The sequence below is a fragment of the Bufo bufo genome, chromosome 8 (genome assembly GCF_905171765.1).
Source record: "Bufo bufo chromosome 8, aBufBuf1.1, whole genome shotgun sequence".
Taxonomy (NCBI): domain Eukaryota; kingdom Metazoa; phylum Chordata; class Amphibia; order Anura; family Bufonidae; genus Bufo; species Bufo bufo.
The window spans coordinates 8,033,875-8,050,206 of NC_053396.1; the positions used below are offsets into that span (position 1 = coordinate 8,033,875).

Sequence of the window (16,332 nt, forward strand, 5' to 3'; positions counted from 1 at the left end):
CAGCCGGGAGCCAGCATCAGGTAAGTATGCTTCCCTTCGCAGGTCTGCCCAGGAAGAGGAGGTTTTTGCCAACCCCCCCCACCTAAAGGTGCACAACCTTTTAAGGGTTGCAGATATAGTTTTGAGTTCCCCTCTACTCACAAGGAGAACAGCATCCAAACCTCTACGATAAGTGCTGTCCTGGACGCAACCTTCTTCCCGAATCCACTTCTGTCGGGTCTTTAAGGAACACAAGATTTTTTATTATTTTTGTTTTTTTTATTTATATACATAAAAAAATAAGAATGACCATTCACAGGAGATTGCATAATGCTAAAACAGCTCATTAAAAGCAGGAAATCAGAAATAAAATTACAATAAAGATGGCCGACATTCACAGAAATGAGGGCGTCACTGCCCACGGTGACCAATCACATTCCAACTTAGAAATCAATAGGAGACGTTTGATTGGTTACTAAGGGCAAGACCATTTTATTCTCCTTTGTTCAATTCCACAACTATCACCCCAATCATCTTTAAAAATGTGGAAATAAGAGTTGCACTGCTATAACCGTTAACTCTTGATTATCTGAAGCATGCCATTCAGGGTGGAACTGAAGAGAGACGTCTGATCCCATCAGGTCCCAGTCATGGCCCCTGGTGGCTGGCAGACTGGTAAATGCACTCCCCGTTGTCTTGCAGCACTTCCTTGAACTGTGAGACCACCCGTCCAAAGTGTGACCCTTCCCAGAAGATTTTGCCGCATTGACTGCAGCAGAAGAACAGGGGCACCTTGTCTAAGAGGCCTGCGGGCAACGCGTCCAGCTGGAGTTGGGTGCCATTGGCCAGGAGCAGAGATTCTGAGGAGATGCCCATTTCCTCCATCCATTGCAAACTTTCGCTGGGGAATAAGCGCTCCGGCGGGCTGGCAGGCGGAGGACCTGTGGATTATGACACAAAGATGAGAAAGCCTTTACCCCCAAAATCCAGAAATACAAAGACTTGGGTATCTGTCTATGGTAAAGCTGGACAACATTATGACAGGTGGTAAATATAATTATCAGCAGTCACAGACTACCACCCCTAAAACAGCCTTTATCATATATCATTAAAATAAAAAATTACCCTAGTGATAACATAAAGAAAACAATGAAAGAAAAAAATATTGATTTAAATGAGTCAATCATCTGCACTTAGGGACACGGATAGGCAGGTGCGGGCCAAATAGAATATCCTATGGGCTCTGACCCTCAAACTGGCCCTGACTCTATAATGCCCTGCCTAAGAACGGAATGGCCGCCCCGATAGGGGCGATCCCGTATCAGGAACCTCCTGAGCGCCCTAGGATGGCCCTGAATAGGGGAAAAGCCAACAGCTAGTGTATGCTGACTGAAAAAATGTCACTTCCACGATTAGTAGCTCAATATACTCTTAAAAAATACACAGAAAATAATAAATTGATGAAATAAATAAAAGTCAAAGTTTGTACATCACTACCGTAAACCGATCCTGATTATTGATAGCTGTAAAAATGATATTATAGCAAAAACATGCCGTGTTAGTTTATCATGTTGTCACGTGTCGGAGGTCCCGGAGGAACCTCCAAGACGCATTGCGAGCGAGGTGTGAACATCGCAAGGAACGGGTGTTCCCCCTCCGAGGAACACATGGGACCCCCTTCCGGAGGTAGACCTGGAGCCAACTGGAGCCGACTAGGAACGCAAACATCATGACATGAACAAGGAGCGTAGCCATCATGACACCAACATAGCATGGAAATATGAACAGGCATAGCGAGGTACAAGACATGGAACAGAACAGAAGACAACAATGCAGAACCAGGCGGCCCATACCGAGACGTAGGTGGCCGGACAAAGGCAAAACCTGGCAAAGCAAGACATAGACAGACATGACAAAGCCAAAAGGGCATGACACCCACCGGGCATGGACAAGGACAGACATGAACAGACATAGCAGGGTACAGACACCTTCAAGGCATGGTGTGGTGTGGCGTGGCATGGACAGGAAGAGCAGAAACATAGCAGGGTACAGGACAGCCTGAATTAACAGTACTGACCACAAGCTATGCAGACTGAGCCCTGAACCTCCACGCTCAAAGACAGAAGTAGCAGCCTAATGAGCGCACCTGAAAGGACACACTCCTGGAACCGAAGAGGGAGTTTAACCCCATCAGAACCAAGCAGGGAGGTACCTAATCAGGACAGGGGTAAACAAGAAACCACAGCAAAGAAGCTGCGATAAAGGACGTTGCCCCTAGCAACCAGCAACCACGGAACGCCGTAGCCAGAACGCAAGGGCGCAACAGACCTGAATACCCACTGGGAGACTATACCGCCTGAGAGGGGGCACCAAACCACGTCACGGCGAACCGCCACGTGACACACGTCATCACCCCGACGCGTTTCACCCATACATAGTTGGGCTCCTCAGGGGACCCGCTGGGTAGATACCTGACCAGGATCAGGTCAAGACTTAGATCTGAAAACACTTAAAGTGAGCAACTAATCGTGGTAGTGACATTTTTTCAGTCAGCATATACTAGCTGTTAGCTTTTCCACTATTCAGGGCCATCCGAGGGCGCTCAGGAGGTTCCTGATACGGGATCGCCCCTATCGGGGCGGCTATTCCGTTCTTAGGCAGGGCATTATAGAGTCAGGGCCAGTTTGAGGGTCAGAGCCCATAGGATATTATATTTGGCCCGCACCTGCCTATCCGTGTCCCTAAGTGCAGAGGATTTAAATCAATATGTTTTTTCTTTCATTGTTTTCTTTATGTTATCACTAGGGTTATTAGTTTTTTTTTTATTTTAATGATATATAATAAAGGCTGTGTTTTAGGGGTTTTAGTCTGTGACTGCATGGTAAAGCTGGACGACAATCAATATGGCAGCCACTAAAGCTCCTACATGGACCACCACCCAGCTTTCCAGAGGCCCCGATCAGCCCGTTCTATACACAGGATATAGGACTGCACCCGACGTCAGACGCTCGTCCAGGACATGTCTGGATAATTAGGCTCTTGATCCCCACATGGGACTAGTTATACGTCCGGCTCTGAGACACGCGCTGAACGGCGGGGGGGGGGGGGGGGGGTCGCTCGCTGCACAGCATCCGGACTGTAGGACGGCAAATCTTGCTCCCTGGGGCTTGAACGTCACCCCTGTATTTTTTTTATACGACCATGGTAAATTCTTAAAGGGCTTTTCCAAGTCCTGCAACTTTCTAATGGACTCTGTGCTTCAGTCTCTCTCTCTCTGCTTTCTGTCAGTGAATGTCTGTTTACAACTGGAGTCTGAAATACTTGAGGGTTCCCCACCACCGCATCCACCAAAGCCTCCCTCCTCTCCTGAGGGTTTGCTACAATGTATTCGTAAAGGTATAGACTGGATACCATTGTAACAAACCCTCAGCTGTGGTTGAGTAACATAAAAGGCGGTCGTACATATTAGACAAATGTCAGATGTACCTGCTGATTTTGGAGGGACTGGGTATGGGGGAGGGGGTTAACTATCCCACGATGGCGAGGTTTGCGGTAGTGAACACATGCACACTTGGTGAAGCCCAGCATGCAAGTGTATTGGAGGCGAGGTTAGAAGGGATAGCTGTCTAGTGAATGTTCATCCGACCGCTACTGATGGCTCCTTTAACAGTTGTGGGTTTGCTGCAATGTATTAGTGAAGGTATTGGCCTAAAGCCCGATCTAACTGAGCGCGGCACACACTGGACGCTACTGTAACAAATCCTCAGCTATTTATTATGGTCTGTTAAGGTGCCCATACACCTTCAGCGGGCTATTCCTCCCGACACCTCCATATGCATGCACACTCGGCTCAGCAGAGCATGCATGTGTTTTCAATGGCAAGAGAGGAGATGTGACCAGTGCAATGTGACAGTGATCTTTCCATAGACATCAATGGAGACTGACCCAAAACCTTAGGCCGCGTTCGCCTCGTCTGCCTGGAGACAATGTATCTGCAGATTCTTAGCCCAGGCCTTAAGTTCTCACCTCAGCAGTAACATAAGTTACAGTCACTCGTCCTCCTTCACTTTCCCATTAGTAAGAAAAACTTTGGGAAGCGAGCCAAGAGGAGAAAATATGAGGCATTGTTCGGGCTGCCCATTGTGTCCCGACCTTTTGCACACTTCAAGGAATGCCTGGCATTTCAGCTTTTCTTCCCCCCATCCTCCAAGACATCTCAGCAGAAGGACGGAGCTCTGAGAGCTTGGTGGAGACGTCACCGGGACAAGATAGCAGGGTCGGGTTTTTTTCAGTTTTTTTTTTTCAGGGAGGAGGGGGGGGGGGGTTAAAATAAAAGATACATTGTAATAAATGCAGAGCGATTCATAGAATTGAGGATGAGTAGAGGGTCACATGGGGAAATGCACATTGCCAGACGCAGAGGAGGGGTGGGAGGTCAACTATGTGTCTAATTTAGGAAGTTAAAGGAACAAGGCGAAAATTAATAGCCATAGGGGGCGCAGAATCCCAGTGCAAAAGAGAGCTCCACAACTAACGCGTCCAGTTCATAATACTGGTGCCTTTGGACCCGGGTGTGACTGCCCCTGTGGTATTTCAGCAATGCCATGCTTTTCTTATACAAGACATATAGTCACCTAGTCCCTGCTTGCCATGTACACATTTTGCATTGGGGCCATAGACCCTACAGGGAAATTTCCCGGTGGGCCGATGCCTAGGAGGGCCGACCAAGCCAGGTACATAATTATCTGACTCTCTTACACACCTGGCCAGCAGCCACAGGTGCCCTCCTTAGGCTACTTTCACACTTGCGGCAGTGTGATCCGGCGGGCAGTTCCGTCGTCGGAACTGCCTGCTGGATCCGCCGATTTTGATGCGACTGAAAGCATTTGTGAGACGGATCCGGATGCGGATCCGTCTCACAAATGCATTGCAAGAACGGATCCGTCTCTCAGCTTGTCATGCGGACAGACGGATCCGTCTTGTATTTTTTTTCCCACATTTTAATCGGTCTGCGCATGCGCAAGCCGCAAGGACGGATCCGGCATTCCGGTATTTTGAATGCCAGATCCGACACTATGGGGAAAAATGACGTATCCGGCATTCAGGCAAGTCTTCAGGTTTTTTCGCCGGAGATAAAACCGTAGCGTGCTAAGGTTTTATCTTTTGCCTGATCAGTCAAAACGACTGAACTGAAGACATCCTGATGCAAACTGAACGAATTACTCTCCATTCAGAATGCATGGGGATATGCCTGATCAGTTATTTTCCGGTATAGGACGGAACTCTATGCCGGAAAAGAAAAATGCTAGTGTGAAAGTACCCTTAATCCTCAGAACAGCAATACGGTGGAATACTGTGGCACAGATGGCAGTATTTTGTGGTATTCAGTTCAGCTGGGGCGGTATATTGCTCTGCACTATGATATTGCTGTCCCTGCCTAATTATTTTGCCCCGCCTTAGGTCAATTTGGACCCGCCTGCAAAATTGGGCCACTTTTCCCTTTTTTTTTTCAGGTCCACTTTTAGTTCCCAGTACCGCCCCTGATTGGGGCCCCTCTAAATCAGTGCAGGTGGTCAACAATAAGCCTGTCCTATTGATCTGTGGTCTGCTATATCCGGACTGTTCTTTGGGCTCCCACAATGCACTGCTCTACGGTAACCAAAAGCCGGCTGAAAGTAACTTTAGCCTTGAAAGGAGAAGGAACTGTTACGCAAAAATCAGGCATTGAAGGCTCGGGACTGTTGCACCAAGAGGATGGCATAAAATTGCACATGCTGGGTTACACCGACATTGTAGAAGACTTCAACTGTCTGCACAAAATGCCACGAGCAAACGTCCTGCTCTCAGGAAGAAAATGCTAATAGAAAGTAGAGAAAAGCCCCATCATGCAACTTTTGCACAAGGTGCCACAAGCAAAAGTCATGCTCTGAGGAAGAAACCGCTAATAGAAAGTAGAGAGCCCCATCATGCAACTATTGCACAAGGTACTGCAAGAATAAGTCCTGCTCTGAGATAGTAAATGGTAATAGAAAGTAGAGAGCCCCATCATGCAACTTTTGCACAAGGTGCCACAAGAATAAGTCCTGCTCTGAGGAAGTAAATGGTAACAGAAAGAAGAGAGCCCCATCATGCAACTTTTGCACAAGGTGCCACAAGAATAAGTCATGCTCCGAGGAAGTAAATGGTAACAGAAAGAAGAGAGCCCCATCATGCAACTTTTGCACAAGGTACTGCAAGAATAAGTCCTGCTCCAATATAGTAAATGGTAATAGAAAGTAGAGAGCCCCATCATGCAACCTTTGCACAAGGTACTGCAAGAATAAGTCCTGCTCTGAGATAGTAAATGGTAATAGAAAGCAGAGAGCCCCATCATGCAACCTTTGCACAAGGTACTGCAAGAATAAGTCATGCTCTGAGATAGTAAATGGTAATAGAAAGCAGAGAGCCCCATCATGCAATTTTTGCACAAGGTGCCCCAAGCAAAAGTCACGCTCCGAGGCAGTAAATGGTAACAGAAAGAAGAGAGCCCCATCATGCAACTTTTGCACAAGGTGCCCCAAGCAAAAGTCCTGCTCCAATATAGTAAATGGTAATAGAAAGTAAAGTAGAGCAGAGCCCCTTCTTGCAACTTTGGTCAATGAACCCACCTGCAACTCTTACGCAAAGAAAAATAATTAGCGCACATATAGCGGGATGCGATTGGTGGGATGTGCCGTAGTGCTGCAGGATGTGTGCAGACATTTGGGTCTCTCCTGCACCCTTTCATCACTGGACTTCAAAAGAGACAGCAGAGAGGAAAAAAAAAAAAAAAAAAACTTACATCAAAGTGGAAGCTCAATGAGGGCTTCACTGCCCCCACACCCAGTCCCACCAGAAGAATTTCTATTCAATGCTTTGGATGTTTCTGTAGTCTAAAACATATTGGGAATGTCTTCCGGAGAAGGAAAAGGAATACCTCTGGTCAAGTGACCCTGAAGGATCTAGGACTGAGGGGGGTGTATCCTCCATGTGATAGGACCTGACGGACTGGGTCTTGGGTTCAACTCCAACTAGGAACCTTCTCTACAAGGAATTTGGCTCCTTACGTTCCTAAGTGTTGCTATGGGATCGCTTCGTTGGCAGCATAACTGATCGGCTCCACTTTCATAGATTATAGAAGGAAAATCCATAAATAGCAATTCCCTAACGTCACAGATTCTAGAGCCTTGGGCTATTAGCAGATCAAGGGTTCAGCAGAATACGGCCATCATTAGTGGCAGCCTGTATTCTCACAATGCAAAGCCCATCAGAAATAACATCATTATGGAATTGCTAGATATGCAATTGCCTAATATCTTTCTCCCTGTCTCTGATGCGTTTGACCTTCTCCCCTACTAGGTGGGTCTTCAGGGCATGTGGTCAGGATGCCAAACGGGGCAGATTAATTAGAAATGTATTCGCTCGCTCAAAAAGACCTTATCAAAGTCTGCAAATCCCCTTTGCGCTATTTCCTCCCTCCGTGCAGCGATATAGATAAAGTCTGGTGTGACGTTAACCAAGCTTCATGGCGGAGTCTCTAGGTCACCTCTGGGATAATGGCGTGGACAGTTATCGGCCGTCCCCTAGTGTCAACATGCGGGAGGCAATGAATGTGCCCTGTATCGCCCAGAACACCCACGTGCACAGCTCTACATATGTAAGGGGGAATTTGCATAAATGGAGATTTGCACACATTCAATTACCAGGCCACATCCGGCTGTTTTCGCAAACTGAATAAATCTGCCCATAGACAAAAGATATCAGCGTGCTGAATGATTAGGGCCGGGATCAGCGACCTCCAGCTGTTCGGAAACTACAACTCCTAGAATGGGAGTTAGAAGAACAGCCAAGCATGTTGGGAGTTGTAGTCTCACAGCAGCTGGCGCCTCGAAGGTTGCTGATCCCTGGATTAGGACCCGACTCCCCTATGCACTTGCTTGGGCCAATCAGGCATCCTATATCAAGGTATGAGATAAGTGGCTCTTAGGCACCGCTGCTCATCATCACATGCGGAACAACAGGACCCGATCGGTTGACAATTTACTGGGCTTACACAGGGCTGCTGCTTATTTACCCTTTTGGGTCTCCACGGATACAGACTACAAACAAACCCTGTGTAGTCAGATCCTACAGTGCTATCTTAGGGTACGAGCACACGGCGTGGTTGAAACGTGGCCGTTCTGCAGTTGAGTACTGCACAACAGTAAGGCAATTAACGATACAGACCGACTAAACCATGGATGCCCAACCTGCGGTCCTCCAGCTGTTGCAAAACTACAACTCTCAGCATGCCCGGACGGCCTACAGCAGGGCATGGTGGGAGTTGTAGTTTGGATAGAGCTGGAGGGCCGCCATTTGGGAATCCCTGGACTGAACAATGTGGTCCTGATTAGTATCATTAGAGATTGCTGCGGGTCGTATGGTCATGCGGTACTCTATCGCAGCCGCGTTGCAATGGACCGCGCATGCAGTCATAACCTTACTCCACTCCTTCTAGCTCAACTTAAAACCATGTAGACAATAGAGCAGGGCTGGCCAACCTGTGGCTCTCCAGCTGTTGTAAAACTACAACTCCCACCATGCTTTGCTGTAGGCTGATAACTGTAGGCAGTATGGGCATGCTGGGAGTTGTAGTTTTGCAACAGCTGGAGAGCCTCAGGTTGGCCTTCCCTGCAATAGAAGATAGAGGCTGAAGAGACTAAAGGGTGTATTAGACGGGCAGATTTTATCCCCGATGATCGCTAACGCGCGTTTGTGTGAGTGCTCATTAGCGATCATCTTGCAGTGTAATACTGCCGCCGAGCAAACACTCGTTCATCGGTAAACCAGATCTTTCAGCACGCAAAAAGATCAGGATTTGCCAGCGTATAATTACGATCTGCCACCAGCGAACCACTGTACGGCATGGGGACGCTGTGGAGGAGATCGCTGCATGTAATAGGAGCGGTCTCCTCAGCAAGCGAGCAGGCGATTGCCGAGAGGGAACGCTTCTGTGTGATCAGGGCGTCTAATAGGTCAGACTACACATAGCGCTTGTCTGTATTCCGCAACGCTGCAGACGCATGGCTCTGCATAGGAGCTGCATACACAAAAAGGTAAGAGATTGTTTCTTTTTGTCAAAATAATTATATTGTATTTTAGATAATAAAAGTTATATTCTGTTCTATCTATAAGCTGGAACCCCAGGTAGGTGCACTTTACAGATATGTGATTGCCCTCTACAAACCAACCCAGACCAGCATGGCTCCATAGTGCACAAACCAGTGGGATGGAGCGAAGGTCAAACCATCATCTTTATTGCACGTCTTATCTCTCTGCCTTTCATGCTGCACACCAGCAATTCCTCAAGGAAATTGCCTGTTTTCACCTTGGTTGGTGAGAAAGACAGGGTAATAACAGAGTGGCACAGAAGAAGGAAGGGGGTAGGGGGTGATGGGAAACTGGAGAGACGGAGGACACACCCTCACTGCCAGGCAAACGCCCAGCTTTCTCACACTTACTTGCAGACTGAATAAACAAAGCAGAGCCAGGAAAAAGAACCTGAGGACAGGTGTGATCTCCCAGCACCCTTTCATGTCCTGCCAGGACACCGCGCTCTACCCATCACCCAGCTTTCCACAAAGAAATAGCGCGTCTATAACCAATGACCAATGTAGAGCCTTGGAAAGACTGGATTTTTTATTTTTTTTTATCTTTAAGGTTGCATTATCTGGGGTCCGTTTCACCCCTTGGATTCCCCTAAAGCAGGCATCCTCAAACTGCGGCCCTCCAGCTGTTGCAAAAGTACAACTCCCACAACGCCCTGCTGTAGGCTGATACCTGTAGGCTGTTCAGGCATGCTGGGAGTTGTAGTTTTGCAACGGCTGGAGGGCCGCAGTTTGAGGACGCCTGCCCTAAAGGGTTCGCAAAGTGTGTCGTGATTAATTAAGGTGCTCTTTTCACTTAGGGCTTAGTCAGACGACCGTTTATTTGTGTCCGCGGACCCATTCATTTCAATAGCCCCATGTGCTGTCCGCATCCGTACTTCCGTTCCGCGGCCCCGCAAAAAAGATAAAACACGTCTTATTCTTGTCTGTTTTTCAGGACAAGGATAGGCATTTCCATCGCGGGGCTGGCCGTTCCACAAAATGCAGAATGGACACGGCTGGTATCTGTGTTTTGCGGACTGCAAAATGGATACGGTTGTTTGAATGAGCCCTTAAACTGGTTGTCCGGCTACCATTCCATGCGATATGCCATTAATGTCAGGAGCAGGTCCCAGAGGTCGGACCCACACCTATCTAAAGAACAGGGCCCCTGAGGCAAAGTACAGCACATTGTGGACGAGCGACGTGCTCTCCATTCATTGCTATGGGAGCTTCAGGGCTCCCATAGCAGAGAATGGAGGGTGGCCGTGCAGGCAGGTCTGCTCTATGTTCAAATCGGGAGTTCCGTTTTGGAGATAGGAGCGGGTCCCAGAGCATTGGTGCCAAAAGTGTACACACCCTTTCCACTGACACTGATGTCTACAGAGTAATCAGCTCTGTTCTGGGGGGCAGGTCAGTGGTCAGTGGTCAGTCTCCCCTCACCTTGTGTCTCTCTGACTTCCTCCAGGTAGTCACGGAGTTTCATGAGCTGCATCATCTTGTCCCGGGAAATGTGCAGGTACTTGTTACAATTACACACCTGTAAAAAAGCACAAACCAAACATCAAAAAGAGCAAGAAGGCACGACGGACCGAAGCCATGTCCACCCCTTCACCAGCAGCTAGATTAACGGATGCGGTGCGGAGGATGCAGTATCACACTGGATGAGCTTAGATACACAGCTCAGCAGACAAGAGTCAATAGCACATGGTCAGTAAGTTAGTAACTATGATATATGGTTGTATATGATTTGTATTCATGTCAGGTAAATATTGCAACATTTGAGCATTATTACATCATTCATTACCCTTCATTTACACAAAGAGAACTGTCATTGTATAAATTATTAGGTTTCATTTTGCTCCCCAGGGTGCGGCCTCATCACAGGAGCGTTACCGATGATGACAAGGGAGGCAATAGGAGGGCAGTAAACACTGTCAAAATGGGTATATTCACCTCTGATCAGCAGTGTATGAAGACAATCTACACAAATAGCGATGGTGGAATCACTGTGTACATACATTACTTATCCTGTATTATACTGCAGAGCTGCACTCACTATTCTGCTGGTGCAGTCACTGTGTACATACATTACTAATCCTGGATTATACTCCAGAGCTGCACTCACTATTCTGCTGGTGCAGTCACTGTGTACATACATTACTTATCCTGTACTGATCCTGAGTTACATCCTGTATTATACTCCAGAGCTGCACTCACTATTCTGCTGGTGCAGTCACTGTGTACATACATTACTTATCCTGTACTGAGCCTGAGTTACATCCTGTATTATACTCCAGAGCTGCACTCACTATTCTGCTGGTGCAGTCACTGTGTACATACATTACTTATCCTGTACTGATCCTGAGTTACATCCTGTATTATACTCCAGAGCAGCACTCACTATTCTGCTGGTGCAGTCACTGTGTACATACATTACTTATCCTGTACTGATCCCGAGTTACATCCTGTATTATACCCCAGAGCTGCACTCACTATTCTGCTGGTGCAGTCACTGTGTACATACATCACATTACTTATCCTGAGTTACATCCTGTATTTTACTCCAGAGCTGCACTCACTATTCTGCTGGTGCAGTCACTGTGCACATACATTACTTATCCTGTACTGATCCTGAGTTACATCCTGTATTTTACTCCAGAGCTGCACTCACTATTCTGCTGGTGCAGTCACTGTGCACATACATTACTTATCCTGTACTGATCCTGAGTTACATCCTGTATTATACTCCAGAGCTGCACTCACTATTCTGCTGGTGCAGTCACTGTGTACATACATCACATTACTTATCCTGAGTTACATCCTGTATTTTACTCCAGAGCTGCACTCACTATTCTGCTGGTGCAGTCACTGTGCACATACATTACTTATCCTGTACTGATCCTGAGTTACATCCTGTATTTTACTCCAGAGCTGCACTCACTATTCTGCTGGTGCAGTCACTGTGTACATACATTACTTATCCTGTACTGATCCTGAGTTACATCCTGTATTATACTCCAGAGCTGCACTCACTATTCTGCTGGTGCAGTCACTGTGTACATACATTACTTATCCTGTACTGATCCTGAGTTACATCCTGTATTATACTCCAGAGCTGCACTCACTATTCTGCTGGTGCAGTCACTGTGTACATATATTAGTTATCCTGTAGTAGGCCTCATGCACATGAATGTAGGCCGTCCATGCCCGGTGGACATGTTCTACTTTTTTTTGCTGTGGTGAGGCACGGACCAAAATACCGCGGAAGTGCTTCATAGTGCTTCCGTTCCGTGCAAAAATAGAACATGTCGTATTTTTTGAGGTGGGGACCATATTTTGCAGATCTCAGACCCATTCAAGTCAATTGGTCCGCATCCTTGACACGGGGTACACACGGCCAGTGCCCATATATTGCAAACCAGCTGTTTGTGGTCCGCAATACGGGCGAGGACGGCCTACGTTCGCATGCATGAGGCCTTAGAAGTAGGTAGACCACTGGGTCGTCTGGGAAAGCGGTGTGTGGACTATGCAGGAGTTCTAGTAATGGCTGTAATGGTTGTCACTAGGGATGAGCAATTCACATAAAACTTTGTTCTAATACTGTACGGAGCAGGAGCTCTGTACAGTATTAGAATGTATTGGCTCTGATGAGCCGAAGGTATTGCTTCACGAAGTGTCACGAGACTTCGGGTAATAACTTCATAAATTAATTTGCACTGTGTAAAAAAACATTTCCCGAACTCGGGTTCGGTTTCAAGGTACCACTTGAGATACTCAGGTACCACGAACCTGAGTTCGGGAAATGGTTTTTACAGTACAAATTCATTTATGAAATTATCCGAAGTTTCGCGACACTTTGCAAAGCAATAACTTCGCCTCATCGGAGCCAATACAGCTAGTTTTATGCGAATCGACTTCGGATGTTTCATCCGAAGACGATTCGCTCATCCCTAGTTGTCACCCAGCTTTTCAAGGAGCTGATATAAACTGTAAGTAATGAGTCCTCCAAATTGTCTTTTTTAACTATTATTATTTAAAGGGGAGATGCAGTAGGACCCAATGAGACTATAAAGTCTCCGCCGGATTCTCTCCAGTTCGCGGTGGTGACAGGTACGGCTTCCCTGGAGATATACTGGTGATACTGGCGATATACTTAGCCCTCAGACGGATATAGAAAGCGTGAGAAGAGGAAATCAGAGGGAGCCCTGCACTCACAAATCCAGCTCAGTAGGGAACAAAGGGCTCACTAAGAAAAACCGGTTCCCCCAGCAGAAGCGGGAGGCAGCACGAGGGGTGTTCTGGTGGCCGGAGCGAGGGCGTGAGCCGCACACAGGAATGTGCAGAGCTGGAGGTGTGGGACTCCATTAACAATTCCAAGGGCAGGAAAGACGACTGTAAGGCTGGCTGCCGCATCCGCCAGGGTAAATCTCATCGTGCTAATGTCAGGAAGGATTCCGTCTCTGGATACGGCCAATCCAAATCATTCCCCTATAGGGCAGCCGTCTTCAACCTGCGGACCTCCAGCTGTTGCAAAACTACAACTCCCAGCATGCGCTGACTAAAGATGAGTGAGGACCCACTGTGGGGGTTGTAATGCTTGCTATACTGGTGGTCACCTAGGTTCCTAGGGTATATTCTCTTAAAGGAACCTGAATATGAAGAACTGAGGTGGGATTCCCAGGACACCCTCCTGCTGTGTCCCCCCACTGTGCATCTCCAGGGGGTCATTCAGTCCACTCTACACACTGCAGGGTCCAATTCACCCTCTGTCCTGAATGAGTTAATGGAGAAGGAAGGAAGGGGGGGGCTCAAAAGTCCCTGAAATGCCCTACTGTATTTCTGCCAGTCACCAAACAAACAAAGGGACTTAGAAGAAGAGAGAAGTTCCCAGGGAATAGGTGTTAAGTGCTGCCCCCCCCTCCCAAACCTCTGGGGTGTGAGAAATAGGACTTCATTACCCTTCATTAGGAAGTAACTTCTTCTCTGCACTTTCTCACATTGAGCAGCTAATGGGGCTTCAGACCCACAGACATCCTGGGATTCTAGATGAAAAGTATGCAGATAGTACCGGGAGACGAGCGTCAGGAGAGGAATCTGGCAGCCGCTTAGCTCCATCCCCTATAGACATCACAAGCATGAGGAGGGGGAAGCAAACATGCAATGGGGGAGAGGGCAATAACAGTGCCAGAGTCTAAGGCTGGGGTATCAGCGTCATTGTCCTGTACCCCGAGTGTCAGCGTCATTATCCTCTACCCCGAGTGTCAGGGTCATTGTCCTGTACCCCGAGTGTCAGTGTCATTATCCTGTACCCCGAGTGTCAGCGTCATTGTCCTGTACCCCGAGTGTCAGGGTCATTGTCCTTAACCCCGAGTGTCAGTGTCATTATCCTCTACCCCGAGTGTCAGCGTCATTATCCTGTACCCCAAGTGTCAGTGTCATTATCCTGTACCCCGAGTGTCAGTGTCATTATCCTGTACCCCGAGTGTCAGGGTCATTGTCCTTAACCCCGAGTGTCAGTGTCATTATCCTCTACCCCGAGTGTCAGCGTCATTATCCTGTACCCCAAGTGTCAGTGTCATTATCCTGTACCCCGAGTGTCAGTGTCATTGTCCTGTACCCCGAGTGTCAGGGTCATTGTCCTGTACCCCGAGTGTCAGTGTCATTATCCTGTACCCCGAGTGTCAGCGTCATTGTCCTGTACCCCGAGTGTCAGGGTCATTGTCCTTAACCCCGAGTGTCAGCGTCATTATCCTCTACCCCGAGTGTCAGCGTCATTGTCCTGTACCCCGAGTGTCAGGGTCATTGTCCTTAACCCCGAGTGTCAGTGTCATTATCCTGTACCCCGAGTGTCAGGGTCATTATCCTGTACCCCGAGTGTCAGCGTCATTATCCTCTACCCCGAGTGTCAGTGTCATTATCCTCTACCCCGAGTGTCAGGGTCATTGTCCTTAACCCCGAGTGTCAGTGTCATTATCCTGTACCCCGAGTGTCAGTGTCATTATCCTGTACCCCCAGTGTCAGCGTCATTATCCTCTACCCCGAGTGTCAGTGTCATTATCCTGTCCCCCTAGTGTCAGTGTCATTATCCTGTACCCCGAGTGTCAGTGTCATTATCCTGTACCCCGAGTGTCAGTGTCATTATCCTGTACCCCGAGTGTCAGTGTCATTATCCTGTACCCCGAGTGTCAGTGTCATTATCCTGTACCCCGAGTGTCAGGGTGTCATTATCCTGTACCCCGAGTGTCAGCGTCATTATCCTGTACCCCGAGTGTCAGGGTCATTATCCTGTACCCCGAGTGTCAGGGTGTCATTATCCTGTACCAAAAGTGTCATTATCCTGTACCTCGAGTGTCAGCGTCATTATCCTGTACCTCGAGTGTCAGTGTCATTATCCTGTACCCCGAGTGTCAGGGTCATTATCCTGTACCCCCAGTGTCAGGGTCATTATCCTGTACCCTGAGTGTCAGGGTCATTATCCTGTACCCCATGTGTCATTATCCTGTACCCCGAGTGTCAGCGTCATTATCCTGTACCCCGAGTGTCAGCGTCATTATCCTGTACCCCCAGTGTCCGTGTCATTATCCTGTACCCCGAGTGTGAGTGTCATTATCCTGTACCCCAAGTGTCATTGTCCTGTACCCCAAGTGTCATTGTCCTGTACCCCAAGTGTCATTGTCCTGTACCCCAAGTGTCATTGTCCTGTACCCCAAGTGTCATTGTCCTGTACCCCGAGTGTCAGTGTCATTATCCTGTACCCCAAGTGTCATTATCCTGTACCCCAAGTGTCAGGGTGTCATTATCCTGTACCCCGAGTGTCAGTGTCATTATCCTGTACCCCAAGTGTCATTATCCTGTACCCCAAGTGTCAGCGTGTCATTATCCTGTACCCCGAGTGTCAGGGTGTCATTATCCTGTACCCCAAGTGTCAGTGTCATTATCCTGTACCCCGAGTGTCAGTGTCATTATCCTGTACCCCGAATGTCAGTGTCATTATCCTGTACCCTGAGTGTCAGTGTCATTATCCTGTACCCCGAGTGTCAGTGTCATTATCCTGTACCCCACGTGTCAGTGTCATTATCCTGTACCCCGAGTGTCAGGGTGTCATTATCCTGTACCCCGAGTGTCAGTGTCATTATCCTGTACCCCGAGTGTCAGGGTGTCATTATCCTGTACCCCAAGTGTCAGTGTCATTATCCTGTACCCCGAG

The 16,332-nt window shown here is 48.0% G+C and overlaps 1 protein-coding gene across 5 annotated transcripts in view; it reads right to left on the bottom strand.

Annotated features, from left to right (window-relative positions):
- Positions 1-291: 291 nt before the first annotated feature.
- EXD3 (exonuclease 3'-5' domain containing 3) overlaps positions 292-16,332 on the bottom strand; it is a 160,027-nt gene continuing 143,986 nt past the window's right edge. For all 5 annotated transcript variants that reach the window (XM_040405333.1, XM_040405328.1, XM_040405329.1 and 2 more), the window contains 2 exons: positions 10,566-10,662; positions 292-920 (listed from right to left, as the gene is read on the bottom strand). In XM_040405333.1, the coding sequence (XP_040261267.1) occupies positions 628-920; positions 10,566-10,662 (390 nt within the window). In that variant the 3' untranslated portion in view covers positions 292-627. The remainder of the gene's footprint in view (positions 921-10,565; positions 10,663-16,332) is intronic.